At 40.8% G+C, this 21,605-nt stretch overlaps 1 protein-coding gene across 4 annotated transcripts in view; it reads left to right on the top strand.

Annotated features, from left to right (window-relative positions):
• Rgs7 (regulator of G protein signaling 7) overlaps positions 1 to 16,699 on the top strand; it is a 374,810-nt gene extending 358,111 nt beyond the window's left edge. For 3 of the 4 annotated variants that reach the window (XM_057769480.1, XM_057769483.1, XM_057769484.1), the window contains one exon: positions 15,993 to 16,699. Coding sequence is in view for 2 of the 4 variants with exons in the window: in XM_057769483.1 (XP_057625466.1) it covers positions 15,993 to 16,043 (51 nt within the window). In the remaining 2 variants the exon portion in view is untranslated. Of the gene's footprint in view, positions 1 to 8,701; positions 8,780 to 15,992 lie in introns of all 4 variants that reach the window. The other variant, XM_057769481.1, reaches the window with a different exon arrangement.
• The last annotated feature ends 4,906 nt before the right edge of the window (positions 16,700 to 21,605 follow it).

Here is a 21,605-nt window from a genome sequence, read left to right on the forward strand (position 1 = left end):
TTTAAAAGGACGGGAGAGAGAGGCCAGAATGACTGGAGAAAAAGTTGAATCTCTCTCTCTCTCTCTCTCTCTCTCTCTCTCTCTCTCTCTCACACACACACACACACACACACATGCACATAAAACATACTAATTACTTTCAAATACCCCTCATATAGCATTAACTCTTTTCCATCTGAGAAAATAAAACGTGGCAATTTTTTTGAATATTCTGTTTGGGTGTTGCTGTGAAGAAATCATTAAGGAAATCAAAGGTCTCAGAATGAACCCAGGAGGAGTTCAGGCTAGGCAGCCGTGTTGGGAATCATAAATGTTGACATGCTAAGTTTCATCGGAGACCATAATAGGATCAATAAAATAATTTTAACACAGGCAAAACTAAGAGACGAGATTAGAAAATAGAGACCTATGAGGGAAAAGGTAAAGCTTGCATAAGCATTTCAATGGAAGCCTAGGCACAGGCGGCTTATGAGCAGGAAGGCTACGTGATGGACAATCCGCAAGGCAAAATGGAACAGAGAAAACACACATTGGCAGGTCTCACTGTGACACTGGGGACAACAACACTGACTACTGATTACTCGCCGTGAAGCAGGCACTGGACCAGGAACACTGTGCTCTGTACATTCACCTGACCCTAAAAGGTGGAAATTCTAGTGCATATTCATTCACCCATTTTGTAGGTGAAAAAATTAATTGGGAGGTGCATCTTCAAAGAATATTATTGTCCCAAAATCACACAGAGAAGTTGCTGCCCATGACCAAAACTTTATTTCCTATTTACCATCCAGTCACAGCCTCTCCTCCAACTCAGATCCACTTCAGGTCAATGCTGGTTTTAGGGAGTTCAGTTTCTGTGTTTCCATATAGCACATTTGTAACCTGGGTGATAAAAACAGAATCACGATTTTCTTTTCTTAGCCCGGAGTCAGTGTTTCCAAAAGTCAAAGGAACCTTCAGTAGTTCTCTGACCTCTCAATCATGCCAGCTGCCTGCTGCCACGCCCACTAGAGGACATTCTTACAGCAGAGATGCACAGTAGCTTCAGTGTTTCCAGGGCATCTCTTTCCCATCATAGGTTTGTTTGTTGTCTTTATGCTCAACAGTCCCAGGGTGCTGTGGGGCAGGTGTTAGTTACCTTGCTTTCCCAGTGAGGCCTCTTCCCCTGCGTCGCTCATTGCTGAGTATTATAGCCAGATTGGAAGCAGAATTTGCTTACTTGAAGCCTGTTCCTCTCTACAGTCCACCTTTGCTCTTCACACTGAGCCCCAAACAGATGATAATGAGTGTAACTCACGCTTGTGCGCTGCCTTCACACTGGCTTATCTTTGGGAGAAAAAAACCAACCTATTTACCCGTGGCATGCTCTTTTGTTTCTCTATTTTTCTTACCATTAGAGAAATCCCTTAAAGTCCATCTTTCAAAGGTCGCTGTGTCCTTTCAAGCCCTCAAGTGCCACTCATCCTAAGTTGGCATTATTCTCCTCTCCTGCGGAGCCTGTGCTTTACTGAGTGTGAAAATGGTTTCCTTTCTCCTTCACCATCGAGTGCATTACCATTGTTCCATCTGCTTAGCTGCCGCAATAATCATTTACCACAGGGACGGCACAGAAAGGCAGATAGGACAACACGTGAAAGGGGTGCATGAAGACTGATCAGCAATGCCATCTGTCAAGGTTCATAAATGACGCATCTCTGTCGCTTGTGTGAAGAGGAAATTGAATCAGCTTGACTTTGAGTTAGAAAAGTAGGAACTGTGGAAATGAGTACAAGGGGGTGTTAGTGATGAGTTCCCAGGAATTCAGTAAGCTAACCTCTTTCTGGAGAACACTGATCTGTTCCAGTGAAGACAGTTATCTTTAGAACCTTTGAAAAAGTCAGTAGAAAAGCCATCAAGGTCTTCCGAGCCATGCCACGCTCTCTGTTCTGGCCTACTTGGGCTAAGTTGAAGCACCACACTATGTTGACACCTTCTAGAGGCTGTACTGCATCATCTGGAGCACTGATGGGGACTTCATGCCAGATTTTTATCTTGAGATTCTCGTGTTAGAGAAACAACCCTGGGCCTCACACACACTGGTTAATACTATACCGTTGAGATAACCACCCCAGTTCCCACTTTATGAGACGATTTTCACAGGAGGCTAGCTTGACCGGGAAAAGAGTTGATCTTTCTGAGTCAATTCTTCATTAACAGTGTTGCTCAGTGGTTTCAATATTGACAGAGTGAAATACAAACATGAAGCATTAAACAATGAGAAAGATTCAAAACTTGATTACTCTTGAATGCTCTTTTTTTATTAAAGCTAGTACGTTTATTTTCTTGGTCAGTTTTGAGATAGGGCTTTTCTTCATAGCTCGGGGTTGCCCTTGGGCTCTCTACCACCTTGCTTTTATCTCCTGAGCAATGAGGTTTCAGTGCTTCACCACCACACTCTGTTGCAATGAAATTCTTTATCTAGGTTTATGCAGAATCTGTGTTAACGGCAAAATGTCCTTCAGCCTTAGAGTTTGATGTGCTTATTTACAGTTCAGCATGACATCTGGTTCTGCATCTTATCATGCGAGTTTTAGAAATCATTTCAACTACTGGACCCTAGCTTCCCCAACTATTTATCTCACTAGCCTGAATCAGATCTTACCTTAATTTTTCATGACTATTAAAGATCAAAATATGATCAGTATCCTTCAAGTTAAATATGGATTTTATTCTCTTAGTATAGTAATTTAAAAATTGAACTCATTATTTAATTATAATATAACTGTATGAGGAAGCAATCTCACTGTGCTTAATCTCGTTCTTGATCTCTTTTTCCTAACCGAGGATCTCACATTAGTGACAGAAATGGTCCGTTCTGGATGGCAGGAATAGTCTTCTTATTTTCCTGTTTTCCAAAGCTACTCGTGTTATCATTCCATGGCAGAAGTTTGTGAAGTATGGAGCACGGGGGCCCTTTGTTCCATCCCGCCCAGCTAGCTTACACCCGAAATCACCACACAGAAATTATATTAATTAAATTACTGCCTGACCCATAAGCTCTAGTCTCTTATTGGCTAACTGTCACATCTTGATTAACCCATTTCTATTAAATCTGTGTATCACCACATGACTGTGGCTTACCGGCAAAATTCTAACCTACATCCATCTCAGGCCAGATATTCATGGCGTCTGTCACATTTCTCTTCTTCCCAGCATTCTGTTCTGTCTATTCTGCCTACCTAGATGCTGCCCTATCAAAAGGTCAAGGCAGTTTCTTTATTCAGCCAATGAAAGCAACACATAGAAAGAAGACCCTCCTACACCAAGCTCACCCTTGCCGACTAGCTCCTCCATTGCTGAAAACTGTAGGCATTTTCCTCTCGCCTTGTTTTCTAAGATTCTGGTCTTTTGATGAATGACTTTTAACTTGGTTTTTATTAAACAATGTAAAAAAAGTACTGTGTAATCCCCCCACCATGACTGTAAATATTTGGGGAGCTGGGGAGTCAGGTCCTGAGTGATGTTGTGAATTCTGTGTGTATAGTTCCCTTTCGGGTCCATCCCTGCCTGACTTTGGCTTAGGACAGAAACAGAGTACTCCTGGCTGAGACTTGGCTGTTTGGGATTCCCATCACTATAGGGTGATTGAACTGCAAGAAATCCTCTGAAGTACCTAGAAAGAAAGATATAGCCTTACCATTACAAATACTAGACCAGAAAACTTACCTGGCCATCTAGCACCCACTCCTCTGTTACACTCATGCTGTTGCTGTATAGACTGTTAGCCTAGGCTTTAGACCATTTGTCAACATCAGCACGTATAGCGTCTCTGTTCTGTGCTAGGTCATGAACTAGTCCTGTGTATGTTTTTAAAGATAGCTGGCTGGACTGGGATGTAGCTTTTTTAACAGGACTTTTGTTTGGCATATGTGAGGTTCTGGGTTCCACAAAAACATTTCTTCACCATATAGATTAGCTCATTTATCCTTTCTCTATCCCTTGTCATGATATCGTATTCTGCCACAAAGAAATAGGGGCGAAACTGCGAGCATTCAGAGAGGTCAGCTAGAACATTGTAGTTCTAGCAAGGAACCTGTAGCTGTTTCTACGAAGGGTGTCACATCTTTCATAGGCATAAACACCCACCATAATGAAGCAGACTGCCTCGTACGAACAGCCATCATAGCATGCAAACGGACTAGAAACCGAGAGAGGAAAGCTTTATGTTTCATGTTTGTGTCCCCTGTGAATTGACTGTAAAGGTTTTATGCACACACACTCCCACCCTCACCAGCTAAAGTGCTATGTCTTTTATTGCTCAGAATTGCAGGTACGCTGCAATTAGGAAAAACGGCATTAGGAATCCCTATGATACCTTGGGTGAAAAACACTTAGGAACTGGTCGTTGGACCTCTCCAGCAAAAAGAAAGCAAACTTGATCAAGAATGAACTTCTGTCTCCTCTTTCTTCCTTTATGGATCTTAAACCCATCTCTTTCATCATTTTTTTGTTGGCAGATATAGCTATCCATCTTGTTTTAGTGGAACTGGTTGTGGTAAATACTTGCCTGAGAAAATAACTTCAGATTCCCTGCAGCGTGATATAAATCCACTGGTGAAATGTTTCTGGACCATGTAGCCTAATTGAGTTTGGAAGGGGGAACTTTATTCTCCCCTGACAGCATTATTGGCTCAGACATTGTCACTCAAGGTTGTACAAGCTATGAATTAGGTGCGGTGAATGCAGAGTACCTACTGCACCGACAGGGGCTCCAAGGGAACGCAGGTGTGACTGCCGAGCAATGTCCAAGCTGTTCTACAGGTGCCAGAGGCAGAAACTGTATCAGAAATGTCTAAGCTCTACTGATGTCAAGCCCTGTGTTTGTGCTGTTGGTTGGGAGGCCTCAGGGATGACCATCAGAGAGACTTCTGAGATAAAAGTATAGCTCAGTGGTAGCATGCGTTTGTCCACCACTGGGTTGTATATATATATACAAATAATAGCTACTGAGTCCCTACACTGGGTAGATACTTTGCTCTCTGATTAAGAATACATAGGTAATAAGACACAGTACCCTGCTCTGAGCAAATTTTAATTTGTAGGAAGACAGAGATGACTCAGATTACTATCTTGGGATGCTGCTAGCATGCATATCTAAACTGATTCTCTCTTCCTATGGAAGCTGATTGTCCAGTGAACAGAACGAGGCTCCCCCCCTGCTTCCTTAATGTGAATCTGCATGGGAGCCCAAAGCAAACAGGGGAAAAAAGATTAGAGCCTGAGGAAGAGGCCTGCAAGATCAAAACTGAAAAGAGTCCTGAGGACTCAACAGACTCGAGCCAGGGCAGTGTGGGGGCTTCCCGTGGGAGTAGCAGAGCACAGGAGAAGGCAGATGAGGAGCCAGACCATGTTCTGCCACCTCTGGGGCTGTAGAAGGTGGGGGAGAGAGCAGGGGATCCTTCTATAGGACCAGCGGCTACCGTTCCAACACACAGCTTAGGTGATTCCAGATCGAACAGGGCTGCTCAAGCAAGAGAAGGGAAGGAGGAAGAAAATTTGGAATCCCAACGTGTTTACTGCAACGCTTTAAAGACACATTTACTGGAAATTGAGATTGAGCTTAAAACCGTCTAATTCAGGATTCATAATGTTGATAAGGTAGCCAATAGTATTTTTCCTTGTCACTGTTTTTATTTGAAGATTTCTTGAGCTTAAATTATGACTCTGGAATGTCTCAAGTTTCATATCATCTTATATCCATCCTCTGAATTGTCACTGATGGAAGTAGAAAGACCTGGGCATGTTTGTGTGTATATAAAGACTTAACATCACAGCCCCTGGCAATATACTTAATCATCCACACAACCTTGTTCTAAATTATCTCATTAAGCAAAGCGGCATGCAACAAAATTAAATACACACAATCTCGTCAGTGTTCTAAGAACAATGATTGTGCATGTTCTCTTCTAATGAGTGTGTTTCATGTAGCTGGGAAAAGTGTGAAGAGCTCTTAAATAGGCAAAGATAAGGCTCCAGATTTAATTGCCACTAACACTAGAGTCAAGTTTCAATCCATGTCTCCCTATGTGACTACATACTTGACCAAGTCAACTATTTCTCATTTTCTTTCATCCATTCTAAAACCACATATGGGGCCATATATGTTTCTTTTTTTTTGTTTTTTTTTTTTGTTTTTTTTTTTGGTTTTTCGAGACAGGGTTTCCCATATATGTTTCTTGATGCTCCCTATGAAACATCTTTCAGAAAAGTGAAAGGCACTTTGATGCTGACGGAACGCTGTGGGAGTAATTTTTAACTCTTCTATCATTTGTGCCTGTTCTTGGAGACCATTTACAATAGCAAGACAAGAGACTCTTACAGAACTTGCAAGCCTTTGTGTGCTTGGAAGTCTTATGAGTGCATCTGTAGCCATCCCGCTGTGGTTCCCGTACACCCTGGCAGACCACACAAGCAGCCTGGATTGGACTTGATCAGCTGGTGGCATATGACTTTACTCTCTCACTGCTGCACCGTTCTTGTTTGCCAGTGGTCGGGGTCTGAGTGGGATGAACAATATTCGAAAATCCCACACTCACTCATTATTCCTGTGCCCCCAACCAGTGAGAAGCAGCAATAAAACTGCTGTGGCGATTACTGTCCCTTTAAAGTGCAATCTACCAACTGTTAATTGTTTCTAGAAGGAGAAATAAAAAGTTCAACTGTCATTTGATTTGTTTCTCCAAACCATACGGATAGCTTTGGCATTAAAGATCTTTTTTACTTTTATCTAGCTCACGAAGAACATACACACAAATGCACAATAGTCATTGCTTAGTTAATACAAAGGGGAACAATAACCACCCACGAATAAGAGTATTCAATTAAAATATGTATATCACTGTTTATATAAGAGCATATTACTAATATCAAAAGTAAAACAAAAGTCATTGGGAAATCTTTCTCTTTTCAAGTTTTAAATGATAAGTCTACAAAGTGTTCTGAGAAGATACTGGAAAAGATATTAATTATTATGGTCATCTCAGAATTACAAAGGAATTCAGCAGAACCTGTTTATCCAGGGTAGTGCCTAGGGTCTTCTTCTACAGACTCACTATGATTGCTGGCCCTGACTTCCAGAAACATAGTACATTTGGGTGGCAGAGGCATCAAATCCATCATTAAGAAATCCACACCCTCTTGTTTCTAGGATCGTCTACTCTTCCGTGGTCTTCAGGTATCATCTCTACTGGCCTGTAACTGAGAAGACCCATGCAAACCCCTCGTCTATGTGACCACAGGGGTATCATTTGAAGTCATGGTATATGTCACCTCTTCCCAAGTTTTCTTGCTGTTCCTCTCAGTTAAAATTTCTAGCTTGCTACCTTTCTAAGTGGGATGCCACTTACCACATCCTGAAGTTACCAGTAGCCTAGAAAACACAGAGTCTGTGAGCTCGTCCCCTGTTCATTGAATTACAGTCGTTCTCTGTGTGTCTCTGTCTCTGTTGCTCTCTTTCCTGCATTGGTTATAAGCATCTCAGGACAATACAGGGGAAGGATTACCACCTTAGGAGTGTTCACACTCCAGCTCTTCTTACCAAATATCAGGACTTCTCACTTGCCTGCATCAGAGCCCCCTCAAGGAGTCTTAACACACCTTGATGGAAAATCCCCCGGGCCCATCCAGACCTCTTTAATTGATACTTGTGGTGATCATGCTACTGGAGTAAAGACCATGCTTTGAGAGCCCCTGTCTTGCACAAGGCAGTACCCCCCACCCTTTCCACAGATCAGTGTGAAGCACAAAGCCAGTGACACAGCGAATAGGCTGCTCTCCCATTAGGTGAGCTCAACTCCATAACCTCCATCGGAATTGTGCTGCATCGAGTCAGTTACGTTTCTTTTTACAGCTATTATGGAATCCTTACATTTATATATAATTTATTAACACATAAATAAAGTATGAAATGTGAATCTGAAAATGATATTTCTGTGAAAACTGAGCAAGAACACTTGGAAAGATTTGATAATGTGAAGATACCTTAAAAGTTGACTTCAGATTAAGTCTGAGTGGATTTGCATGAGGAGGGGCGCTCTCCTGCATTTCCTTTTGTGTTTTCTCACTACCTTAACTGCGCACTACTGTTTGCTTTAGTCCATCAAAAGCCCTCCTAGATCACAGCCAACACAACACACGTAACATGTGACCCAACAAGAGCTATCACCTCCCTAGATATGTCTTCTTGACAATCTAACTGGAAAACTGCATCAGCTTTCTGGCCCCAACCTCTAACCATAACCAAGTAGAATCCTTTGGTGCTTTAGCTAAACTGTTTTGAAACATTGTTTTTTCTTTATGAACTGTAGTTATGTTTTCTACTCTTGTCTTTTGTTTCTAGACTTTTTGTTTGTCGCTTCTTCATCTTAATGTAAATTTGAATTTCTAACTTCTTCCTGTTTTGCCCTGTTATTAAATTTCATACTTTATCTCTGTACTTGCTGTCTCTTTGGAGTATCTCTTGGCTAGTCTTTTGAAGCGGATGATCAAGTTTGCATCATGCATGCATTCTCTCTGCAGCCTACTAACGTTTCGTTCAGGCTAACAAAGGAAATGCTCTAAGGTGTTGGGAAGACAGCAGAAGCTACCGCTCTAGTGCACAGCACACCTTGGAGGTGGTCGTTTGCCTAGTTATGAACTGCATCTTTCTCTGTCTCATCCACAGAGATGCCATGAAAGGCTGCTCCACGCCGTACTTAGCCCGAGAGCCTTTGTTTAAAGCAAGCTCCCGTCCTCAAATCTGGTAAATCCTTTCTAACAACTGTCAGTGCGCATGTCCAGACAGATACACAGCTAATGTAGTTGATGTGCTGCAAGTTCTTGGTGAACGATAACTGGGAGAGAAATCTGCCATGAGGAGAATTAGCAAAGGAATTGGGCAGTTTTAATGATAAACACAAATAGTCAATAAATATATTGACTCAAGTAAATATATAATAAATACATTGTCCTCAAGTCATGAATTAGAAAAATGAGGTGGTAGGAGAAAAGGGGGGAGGGAGGAAGGGAAAAGAGAACAAGGAAGGAAGGAGATAAAATTAGACAATTTCAAACTGTTTCTGTAAGTATAAACTGTTATCTTTTTATGCGATAGAATTGATAAAATATTCTAAAAGCTTCTACATTCTTGTAACTTTAAATTAATAATTCAATTTAAAGTAATTTAGCCCTAATAAACCCCAGATGTTCTGGCATACACAAAAACATTCATTGCATCATGTAATTGCTAAATATAGAAATTCTGAAAGTTCAGAAACTGAGACTTTCTTAATCTATCAGAGCCCATGTACTGCACCATTGCCCACATATTAAAATCAGGTTCAGAACAGTGGCTTTCATGTTTTTTAATACCACTGACATTTGATTCATTTTACATCTGTGTGTACTATATATAAACATACATACATGTAGATTACACTTACATAAGTTTAAATTGTATGGATTAAAACTCTCCACAAGCAGTAAATTCCTCTATTGGGTAGATCGCATGTGCTATTTTCTAACCTGTTTTAGGATATTTAAATTTTTCCTAAACAACTGCATCTACCTAAACTGATTTTGTCACATATTAGTTGGGAAAGCTGTTTTATAAGAAATGGATAGCTGAATGACATGCATAGTTTAAATTACCTGCCACAGTAAGTCAGTATCCATAGTATAATTCATTTTGTTTTTAAAAAGCTCTAAAATGTGATTTTTAATAAAACAGTTGAAAAGTTTTAGTTTGTAAACAATTATTTTTTAAGTTTTATTGTTTTTTCTATTATCTGTATTTTTATCTAATGGTTGTCTACTTTATAATTTTAAATAAGGAAGTGAGGTTATTTGGTTTATGATCTTTTTTAACCCATATAGAAATCTAGTAGTCAGTGCCTAAGTGTTTGATTGTTCATACCTATATCCTCTTAGTTAAGAAAGTCAACATTCCAAGGACAGAATCCGCTTCCTTCTTTTCTTCAATCTCAGAATTGCTATACATCTGACATTAGAGGAAGCTGTATCCATTCACAGTTTCGCTAGAATCATCTAACATGCTTTAATAAACTCATTTGCAGCTTTACTTAGAAGAATTTTTATTAAATCAGGGAAGAACTTTTGCGACAGGCAGACTAGATTCAGTTTCTTTGTAGCCATCTTCCATGTTGAAATAACCAGATTCTGTTAGTGAATTGGTTAATACATAAGGTGAGATCGGTGTCCCTCTATCACCAAATCTCTGTTCCTTCACCATATCAAGACTCTTCTGCCATGAATTAAAAGTTATTTAATTCCAAGACATTGAAATCCTTCTTACCTCCTTTTGTAAAATTATTCTTGAAGTGATCATTCTGGTGAGAGAGTTCAGCTCATGGAAGGAACTGTGAATTTATTTGGGGACTTCTATAAGCCTGGTGTTGTTTAACAGCTGTCAATAACTTCACCTTGGTGAGTGACATACAAAATAATACCCAGAGGCATATAAGTGCATGGATGCAGAACTGAGGGAGGGGAATGGCAAAATCCAGGAGGCAGGGATGTGGATAGAACACTTATCACTGACAGCTGAGTAAAGAGCACAGGTGTGTGCAGAGAGAGAGTCTTGACTGAAAGAGCATCAGGTGCCAAGTCAGTGGAAGAGCCATGTGTGAAGTGACACTAAGCAGACTAGAGGGACAGAGAAACCAGATAGTGAGTGACTTGGAAATCTAGGCAAATAGTGAGACAAGAACATTTCAATACAAGAGTTAAAGAGATGATGTCTTTAGTTCATCTTTTTATATACGTATGCTCACATGGTCAATGGTGTTGATTTCATGCCTATAAACTAGGCATTCATAAGACCACCTAAATCAGTGAGCAGGTAATCACTGGGATGTTATTCTAGAATTGCTTATAAGTCTACAGGAACGTCTAGTAGCAATGTGGGGATTTCCAGGACACCCGCAAGTAGGAACTGTGATGGAATAGCAAGAGTTATGAGGCTGAGTTAAACAGAAAGGTGAAAGTGTAGTCTTGGGATTTTCATGCTAAGATCAGGCTAAGGTTGGTGCCCACCCCTGAATCCCTGTAACTCAGCTCGTATCACTCTTCAGTCTACTTGCTGAACTGTGTGTGTACTTCCATGTTAATCATAAACTTATGGAGTCGACTGCTCAGGAAAATGTAGCTACTTGTGCTTGCTTATGGGTCAAGCTAAGCAGAAAAGGGAAGTGGAAAACTGTTTCTATGTTCCCTTCGTCACAAGTTTCACGCTGTGCCTAGAGCCTGGTCTTCCTGTCCATTTTCATGGACTCTTAAACACCTTGTTTCATCTCTCTGCTTTAAGACTAAGAATGAGGTTTTTAAATCAGTTAAAAAATCATAACTGTGAGTAAATATGTCTGTAATCTCAACAACTTGGAAGCTGAGGCAGGAAGATGATAAATTCAAGACCGCCCTGGCCTAAGAAGTGAGGTCAAGGCTATCCTGGGCAACCTGGTGAGACTGTATCTAAAAATAAAATTAAGTAAGAGGGCTGAGGTTACATCTCTGTGGTCAAGTGCTAAGTCATGTGTGTGGCCCAGGGTTCAGTACCTAGACCATAAAATGAACACCTCATAAGTTGCTGTTTGGGGGGCTTGTTGCTTCTTCTCTTCCTATTTACAGCAAACCTCTTGGAATCATGTGGGAAGGGAAAGGTGTGGTCTGATGAAGGTGAAATTTCATAGTGAGACACACGGAACTTTGTTTAGATGACTCTTGTGTTGCAGGTTAAGCTGGTGCTCCAACTTCACCTCTGTGCCAGGCTCGATTGGTTCAGAAACCGAACACACTCTTGTTTTTTCTAACATACTGTCCCTCAGCTACATACCACAAAGGCTTACTTACAGTCTCTTGAGTTTTGGATTTGGTCGAAGTGTCTGTGTTTATCTTTCCTGTAGACTTGTTTCTGCTGTAGTCCCTGTCTTTGAGACAGACAGGAGGAGCTGACATCACACTTGCCCTTCATGTAGTTCCCAAATTAAGACAGTTTCTCTTCATATGAAATTATCAAATTATTGTGATCGAGCAATCTTGTAGGTAAATCCTACTGGTAAGATTTTCTTCATCCCTTTTAATTGCTAGAGTAGAGAATTTAGAATTTAGCCATGAAAATCTCTCTAGTTCATCATCATAGCTATCCAAAAATAATGGTCAGGGACCATTCTACATGACTTCTAGGACACTGACTCAAAATGCCGTTGTAAATGGCTCATATGCAATTTAAAAGATGCATGTTTACATCCCTGGGAGGAGAGAGCAGTGTTGTTAGGCCTTTAATACTTTTCAATAGGGCGAATCCTCTCTATGGCCACCAACGTTAGGACTGGTATTCGCTACAAGGAAGCAAGGCAGGTTGTGTACAGGGTCTAGATCTGTAAATCTAAGTGAGCCACCAGACATGCATGTTCTTCCTGTCACCACAGGCTCTTAGGATCTGTCCACTATTAGTTGCACCTAGTGTCCCTTTTTAATCATCGTGGTGCACAACACCAATAGCTTGTTGTGTAGTTGACAATCAGGACTACACACAAACACAGGCACACACCTTCTCATTTCAGATCACTGTTTCTTTGTTATCTCAAACCCCCAGGTTAACCGTGACACTGCTTCACTGTGGGCTTCCAGGGAAGAGTTTTTAAGCTATGTCTTAGGACAGAGCTAGTCAGGTTCGCCTTTGACCAGAATTTATGTTTAGTGAAGTCTGTAGTACATCAGATGTTAGCCGTCTTTATGATTTGCAGAAACTTAAAAACAAAACCACGAGAAAAGAACCATGTTCCCTTTTAAGTTAAATTTATAAATTAAAAAGTGACAAGGGTTTCTATCTAGATAAAATGTAACTGTGCCTGGGTTTCAAATGACCTTTATTACAGTACAGCTATTTCAGTCTTCTTTTTCAGAATGTTGACCCAAATCACGGTAACCTAAAGTTTTAAGAGAAATAGTTCTATCTTGGCCTAGCCTTCTTCTCTCCTTCTTCTCCACTAATGACATTAGTAAATCCCATTTCAAGACAAATTATTTCATCTCAGAATAAATGAGTGCTTACACATGTATCTATTTATGTATGTTAATAACACATACTGTAGCAAATACAGCAAAGAGTAACATCTTTAAGCACAGAAAAGTGCTTTTTGATGCTAACACCAATAAAATACATTATTACCTATTTTGGATGGACATAAGGAGAACAACCTTGGTTTTCAGTTCCTTTGTGATTTTCTGCCCTTTCACAGCATCAGAATAGTAGTTTCAGTCCTGTAATTCCTAAGAGATCAGATTTCCTTACTTAAAAGATAGTATAAGCAGCATTTACAATAGTAAGGTCATAGCCAAGATAAAGTGACTCCAAGGATGCCCTAAGAACATGTGCCTGCATCAGTGTTCCAAGCAAGGTTTTAAAGCAGATGCAATTATTGTCTCCACTTAAGGATGAGAAAACAGGTACAGGATTGGAAGTAGAAATCTTCATCACTTTGGGCTGCTATAACAAAATACCCTAATACAACACAAACACTGCCCACAGTACTAGAGGCTGAAAATTCAGGATCGAGATGTCAGCCAATTCCATGGCTTGTGGGGATCCATTTTGTGTTTCACTGATGGTAGCCTCTTCCTGTGTCCTCACATGGAGGCCCAAAATCTCACTTGGGTATGTTCTGCAAAACTATCATGGGCAGGACGTGTGTGCAGATTACACACTGCTTTTTGGTATTTTCTTTGGATGGGAGGAGCTAAGCATAGCCTGTTATGAGATGCTTTCTTTGAATACGGGAAGCTTTCGCTGCCAGCCTCTAAAAGCCAAGCTGGGAGCCTTTTTCCAAACAAGAGAAAATGTCTTGCTTCTCTTGTCTGCCACGTTGTCAGTTGATGGAGGTGGGTCATCTTTCTATCTGTTGTTTCATTGGTTAAGTAATAAAGAAACTGCCTTGGCCCCTTTAATAGGACAAAAATTAGGTAGGCGGAGTAAACAAAACAGAATGCTGGGAGAAAAAAGCCGAGTCAGGAGTCGCCATGATTCTCCCACTCCAGACAGACGCAGGTTAAGATCTTTCCTGGTAAGCCAACTCGTGGTACTACACAAAATATTAAAAATGGGTTAAATCAATATGTAAGAGCTAGCCAATAAGAGACTAAAACTAATGGGCCAGACAGTGATTAAAAAAATACAATTTCCGTATAATTATTTCGGGTAAAACTAACCGGGTGGCGGTGGGAAGCAGCCCCGCCGCTTCTTATTACAACAGTCAGTCAAAGACCATACAAGGTATAAAGAAAGCTTATCAATTATGAATTATGGAGTTACTAATCTTTACTAGCAATTAAAGAGTTATTAATCATTTCTTAAACATATCATTCTTTGCCTAAAATGTAGCAGTTTGGGGTTGAATTTTTGTGCTTCCCAGCCAAGAAAAATACCACATGTTAAATTCTACAGTGGCAAGGATATAGACTAGCAGGTCAGACGTGGAGGATGATTAGATCTTAAGGGAGGAGGTTTGACAAACAGGTTTAAGGGCTTTGTGAAGGAGGCCGCCAGCAGCTTCTTCTCCTCTTCTCGTATGTGAGGACCAAAGAATGTACTATTTGTGGACCAGAAGAAAGCCCTCTCAGAAACAGCAAGAACAACAACAGCAATAACAACAAAGCACATTCAGGCTCTCTGGACCGTGGGAAACACATTTCTCGTGTTGACAAGCACTCAATTCCTGTGTTCTCACTTCATCAACAGCTTGAGATGATAGCTGTGAGTGACGATTTCTGACACAGCCCTTGATCAAACTCAACCACATTGAGCATCAAGTCAAGAATACAGCTGTGACACAAGTTATTTCCCAAATACTGTAGTTTCTCCCCCCCCAAAGGTCTCTATCTCATCCCTTCTGAAGGAAAAAGAAATTCAATGAATAGGTCAATCACTTTCATATCAAAACCTAGAAAATGAGTGATGAGACAACTCACCAGTCCATAACCTGTATTCTCATTAAAAATATCAAATCCCTTATAGCTCCAGCACGCTCGCCATTATTAAAAACAACTTGGTAGTCAAGATTTTATAAAAGAAAGAAACAAATAAAAAAATCCCACGTACTCTCTGTAATAGTATAATAGCAAAATATGTGGAATTAAGATATATATATATATATATATATATATTCTATATTCCGTGTATCTTAATACACACGCACACACACAACATACATATATACATATACATATTCCAGTTTGGGAAAAACACAAACAGGGGATGGCTAAACAATGTTGACTGATTGAAAGAGGAATGAATAGACTTTTATCTCAAGACTCACGATTGGCTTCTTTTCCTCCATTAACTACAAGGGAGAGACTTCAGTCTGAGCTTCTACCAATCACATCCTCAGAAGTGCATGCTATGTAGTTCAATCCCACCCCAACCCAAGCACCTACTTGACCGAATGCATTCACATTGTTGTCCTGCAGAATATCTGATGCAATTCTTGCTAGGATGTCTATTCCGGGTTGGGAACCTAGGCGTTGCCTCATAGCTCAGCCTCCGTGGAACGTTTCTGGACATGTTTATGATTTGCTAATGTGTGCTGTGACCTCATCAGTCTGTTTGCAGTGGGGGGAGGGGCTGGGAGGAGAGGGAGTGTTTGGGGAGGGAGAGTCATTTGTTTGATGTTTTTGTGGTGGGAGGGTGAGGGAAGGGAGAGGGTTCATCATGATGTTGGAATTCAGGGTAACTTAAGGAGTTCAGTTTGGGGGCCCTAAGAGGGCAGAGCTCAGGACTAGAGCACATGCCTATTATGTGTGAGGTCTAGGGCTTGCTTCCCAGGACCACACACCAAAAGACAAGGGTCCAGTTTTGACCCTAACACCAATTTCTGCTCTAGTAGCTCAATTCTATTATAGTACAGTTTTCCAGTGATCGTGAATTATTTTCTTTCTTTCTTCATTTGATATTTTTTTCTCAGGGGAAATCTCTCACATCCAAGAGGTTAACAAGCCTTGTTCAGTCTTACTAAAAGGATTGTCTTGGTGACACGAAAGCTGAATGGAGCCATCGCCCATACCTTGTAGCCCATTGCTGTTACCTGGAGCCGAGGACATTAGACCGAGATGTTGCATGAATGAAGGACCTGAATTGTTCTCTCCTGTGTGCACATTAAGGCATCGCCACCGCCAAGGGACTCTTCACCACCCATTGCCTCCATCTCCACCTGTCGTCTGCTTCCCTTGCCCCCCTTATTAAGCTGGATCTGTGTCTTTTTCCTTTTTAACCAGTTCAAGTGAAGTAAACTTTATTTTCCCCCTTCTCTCCTTTTCTTAAGCTTCCGCTAGATACACAGTTCACTGAGAATTCAGTCAGTCACAAACTGGAAGAATTGTAAAAGAAAAAAAAAGTATATATCAATAAGTATACACATGGCTTCACATTTATTAAATAACAAATTAGCACAGAAGGTGTCCTTCCACCTTTGTATCCACAATCTGAAACAAACGCCCGTCTTCGTCTGTTCTCTGGACATTGTCTGTTCATGTTTCCTGCGTTTATTTTTATACCATATTTAAATGAGAAAACACCTTTTACTCCAAATGTATCAAAGTTGACCTCTTCTCTGTAAATTTGTGTATGTTTATATTGTTGTTTTATCTTTCATTAAAAGATGCAGAATCTCGTTGCTTTGGGAGCTTTTGTTGGTGGTGCTAGCTGTAAAAGGAAGTGAAGAGAAGGAACTCCCAGCCTGGGAGCTGCAGTGTAAGCTGCCACCCTCCAGTTCATCTCAGGTTTGGATGGGATAGAGTCAGGGCCAGCACACTAGAAGAATCTCAATGATGGACTGACCTGGTATCAGGGAGATGGCTAATCTTCTATGGAAAACACCACAAATCAGGCTCCCACATTTTCAGACCTATCTGAGGAGGACTTTCCAGCATATGATGAAATCTATGCTTGCCTGAAAGCTAATGAGTATTTTAGCTAGAGTGAGGCTTGAGCAGTGATCTTTTTTTTTTCTTTAAATCATGCTTCTGGACTTAGTGAAAGTTTCCTGTTTGCCACTCTCTTATGGGCTCTGTTAGTGACTTTCCTCATGTTTGTGACGAAATTCCTACCAAAAGCACTTCTGATAGGAGGGCTCTATTATGGCTTAGAGTTTATCCTGGAGGGGAAGGCATGGCAGCAGGAGTGGAAGTCACCGTTATATCCGTTATCAGGAGACAAAGAGTGGACAAGAAGAGGAATGGGGTTACCAAATGTCAAGCCCTCCCCCAGTGCTTCACTTCCTCTTTTAAGAGTCCACATCCTAATGGTTCTACAACATTCGAAACAGCACTCCATTAGCTGGGCAACAAGTGTTCAAAGAGAAGATTCTACAGGAGATATTTCATCTTCAATTATTGATGAAGAGAAAACCGGCAATTTGTTTGAAGTCACACAATGGTAAATTGAGATTAGAGGAGAGAAGCCTCACTTCGCCCTGCTTGGTTCTTGGCTGAATCTCATGCACCCGACAGATTAAAGAGAAGAGAGCTCATATTTCCTTAGCAGAAGCCTTATGTGAGGGTCAAGTCCATATGAAAAGGCAGACTTGAACCAATGACTCCACCCTACTCTTTCCTCAGCTGGTTTGACAAGGTGGAGACTGTGGGAAAGTCTGAGAGGACCAAGGGACAGGAGTAGAGAAATCAAATGGAAGAGAAACAGCAAGTGCTGGGCGATCTGGTTCCTCTCAGAATCTACCTAAATTCTTTCATTTTAAAATACCGAACAGGTCAGGATGAGGATGGCTCAGCAGACAAGCCTAATAGTCTGTGTCCAATCCCTAGAGCCTACATGGTATTAGGAGAAAACAGGTTCTCACTGACTCCCATATACATGACATGCCACACTCCACGGACATAGAAAATAAATGAATGGAAAATATTAAAGATATATATCATGGGCTGGGGAGATGCTTCAGGGGTTATGAGCACTTGTTGCTTTTCCAGAGGACCTGAGTTCAATTCCCAGCACCCACATGCTGGTTCACAACCATCCATAACTCCAGTTCCAGGAGAACTGATGCCCTCTTCTGACCTCTCAGAGCACAAATCATATACATGAAGACAAGACACTCACACAAAACAAAATGAGTAACTCTAATTTAAAAGATATTCAACACACAGGATATGATGTTTTGGCGCAGTGTTACATATTGCCGTCAGCATATAAATCCATGCAGTCTGACCTTAAGACCCATAACTCTTCCCTTTTTGGATTAAAAAAAAAAAGCCACGAAAAAATCCATATTTCACAGAGGAAACATTTTTCTGACTCTCAAGACATTCTTATTCCAATCTCTGGAGTCCCCCATGGACACAGGTAAAAAAAATCTTGATACCTTTCAAGGATGAGATAGTGCTAAAGTACAGTGGCTTCTTTACTTTTATCTATGCCAAAGTATAGCATACCCCAGCTACTAAAATATATCAAGTTATTAGTGTCCTCTAACTATGTAGGACAATTTAAATACGGAGGAAGTTTGTCAACATCAGTGATATATCAGCAGTGGGGTCTAGTCTAGCAGATCAATACCATCACAAATTGGAAAAGAATTGGTAGGAAGAATGTGCAGATAGGTTAGAATATAAGTAGGGTAAACAGCTGGGGAAAAGTTGATTATATACGTGTTTGGCTTTTGAAAAAATACAAAATTTGCTGGGCACAGATAGCAAACACCCTTAATTTCATCTCTCAGAAGGCAGAGGTAGGCAGGTCTCTGTGAGTTCAAGCCCAGCCTGGTCTAGAGAGCAAGTGCCACAGCAGACAAGACATCACAGAGAAACCCTGTCTCAAAAAAAACCTTGATATTTCAAATTAAGTTAATAAACTTTCTCTCTTAAAAGGTGTTATTATTCAGAACAGCCTTGGATAGCCCACATGGAAGCTAAGATGGAGCTCTGGTTAATAAGCTATTACAGGAAGAAAGTTGTATGTGAAATGTGTGCTTCCACGGGTGCCTTGAGTTATTTCAGTGGCAATTTCCACCATTATGTTAATCACCTTCATTATCTATGGGCCTACATAATGGGATCATGCAGAAAAGAAAGGCTAAGAATGGTATGTGTGTGTATGTATATATGTATGTGTACATATGTATGTATGGGTACCCTTATATATGCATATATGGGTAACTGATCCCAGGAGCCCAGTATGAAAATAGAATAACCCCAACTGAACATAGTCATCTTATGTTCTCAAAATATGCTCTGTGACAGTTGGGTATCTGTGTGATACACACACGCATGAGAGACAGAGAGAGAGATAGGGAGGGGGATACATTTAAGGAGTTTTACAGCAGCTGAATACACCCAGGTTTCTCAGGGAGTCTGTGAAGGCTTTGACTAGCTTTCAGAAAGCACAGACTAAAGCTTTGGAGGTTTGTTTTGTTTTTGCTCTTTAGCCCATGGCAATCCCAGCCCACCCCATCCTCATCTCTAGTATCAGCTGAACTATAAGGCAGAAAATAAAAATTTCTTAAAGGTTTCCAGACATAAAACTTCTGCCTTCGCACTCTCCTCGCAGAGCTTCACAGCTCACAGTTCTTCCCCTGGCCCCGCCACCATCCCCCAGTGACTCAAAGTTTCTGTATTCACATTATAAAAGCATCTAGTCCTCCTTGACCCAGTTTTTCTTTGCAATGTTGCAATAACGTTTTCAGCAGATCCTGAGGGGGAAAAATGTACTTATTCTGAATAACAGAAATGTGACCGTGAACTTATTTAAGCTATCAGCTGACAGGAGCCAGTATAAGAAATGAAGGCAGGATGATTCCCAGGCTTCATGACAAGTATCACACTTGATCTTGCTCCTTGGGGCTTGCTGGTGTATCTGCCCTGATAGCTGGGTGAGCACTTCTTGTTATGTGATAAGTTAGAAATGATTAGGGCGTTAACTTAGGGACAAGAGTCGAGTACTATGAATCCATTCCATTCATTTCAGTGCAAGGATGGATTGTATCCATATACAAGGGCATATTCAAGACAACACATTGAATTTCCAAATGCTTTGCCGCTGTAACCCATGACAACAACCAGAGGATGCTCTGAGAATTCTCTAGGACATTTGCAGGAAACAACCAAAGGTACCATTCTGTCTCCAGAGACTTTTAAGAAACAGCATGTGTCAGTGCAGTGTGTCGGGAATGGGAAAGACAGAGAGGAAACTAAGCTCATATTTCAACCTCAAGGACCTCAGAGATTTTGCTGTATGACTCTGCACCTATGACTTTTTACTAATATTATTAGTCCCACCAACTCAGTTTGAGAAAAAATGCAAGAAAAAAAAATGCCCCGCTTGTAAACTATTATTAAAATAAGACTAAATCACAACAGGCGCGTGCCCTTGGCTACTTAGGGATGTTTCCTTGGGCCTGAAGTGTAATGTATTTGTAACTTCATTTCCAAATGGCCATTAGTGGCTAAGTAGATGTGAACATTTCTTGATTAATAAATTGATTCATAAATCTTAATGTCTTTATTAGGTTATAAAGCCTTAATCATCTCACTCTTGTTTGGAAATGCAGTAGGTCAGAGCGTGTTTAATATCTTTTAAAGGTTAATAACATCCTACTCGTGTATTGGTTAAAAGGATTAAGATAATGTATGTAAATGACCCAGAACAGTCCTTGGTGCCTAACTGGTAGGAAATAATTTTTCTCTTACATACTTCTTTTTTTTTTCCCTCTAGGGAGACATCTTTATAAAAAGATACAGTGAGTATTTGCACACTCCCTTTTAGTTAGAATGAAGTTGGGGAAGGCCAGAAGCAAATAGAGTCAGGACAACAGAGGTCTTGGGCATGCAGGAAACTGTGATAGAGGCTAAGAAATTCTGCAACAATAACACTGCAAAACCAAAAGAGTGACCAAAGGGGAATCCTTAGGTCAGTTAAGAGAATTGTGTCCCAGAGGAGGAGATGTTAGAAGCCAATGCTTGGGAAATGGAAACTTAGCCAAAGATATCCATGACCTCACCAATGTGTAGTCTAAAACCCCAGGGGAGTTTGGCCAGTATCTACTATGACAGTAGATGGCATGGCAGTAAGTGTAAGATATGGGTAGCAGCACCTAACTAAGTAACCAACCAACTCAGTTACACTGCAAAGGACACAGGATCTTTTTGGCAGGTAGGTTCTTAGTCTTGCAGGTAAAGTAATTTTAAAACAGACACAGAAAGAAACTCAAAGATAATTTATTGGAATTAGAGAAACACAGTATAGGCAAGCAGGAACACCAAGCCCCTGCTAGGAGGAGGGAGACAGAGGAAGCAGAAAGAAAGCTGGGTTTTCTGATCCAGGAGTCAAAGCAGGAGGCATATTTATCAGGGGAAGTTAGCACTGAGAAGGGGACTGAGCATGTTGAAGATTTTAGCAGGTATAAGAGGAAAGGAGATGGAAAAATACAAAAGAGAAAAAGGCGATTGCTGTTGAAATTACCGGGCACAAGCGAGAACAGATCAGGAGACACACTAGCGAGAGAAAGCAGGCCTGAGGAAGTTGGTGCAGGAAAAAGGGCCATGGAGCGGGCCTATGCAGCTTTTAAAGG

Source organism: Chionomys nivalis, chromosome 5 (assembly GCF_950005125.1).
Source record: "Chionomys nivalis chromosome 5, mChiNiv1.1, whole genome shotgun sequence".
In the NCBI taxonomy this organism is placed as follows: domain Eukaryota; kingdom Metazoa; phylum Chordata; class Mammalia; order Rodentia; family Cricetidae; genus Chionomys; species Chionomys nivalis.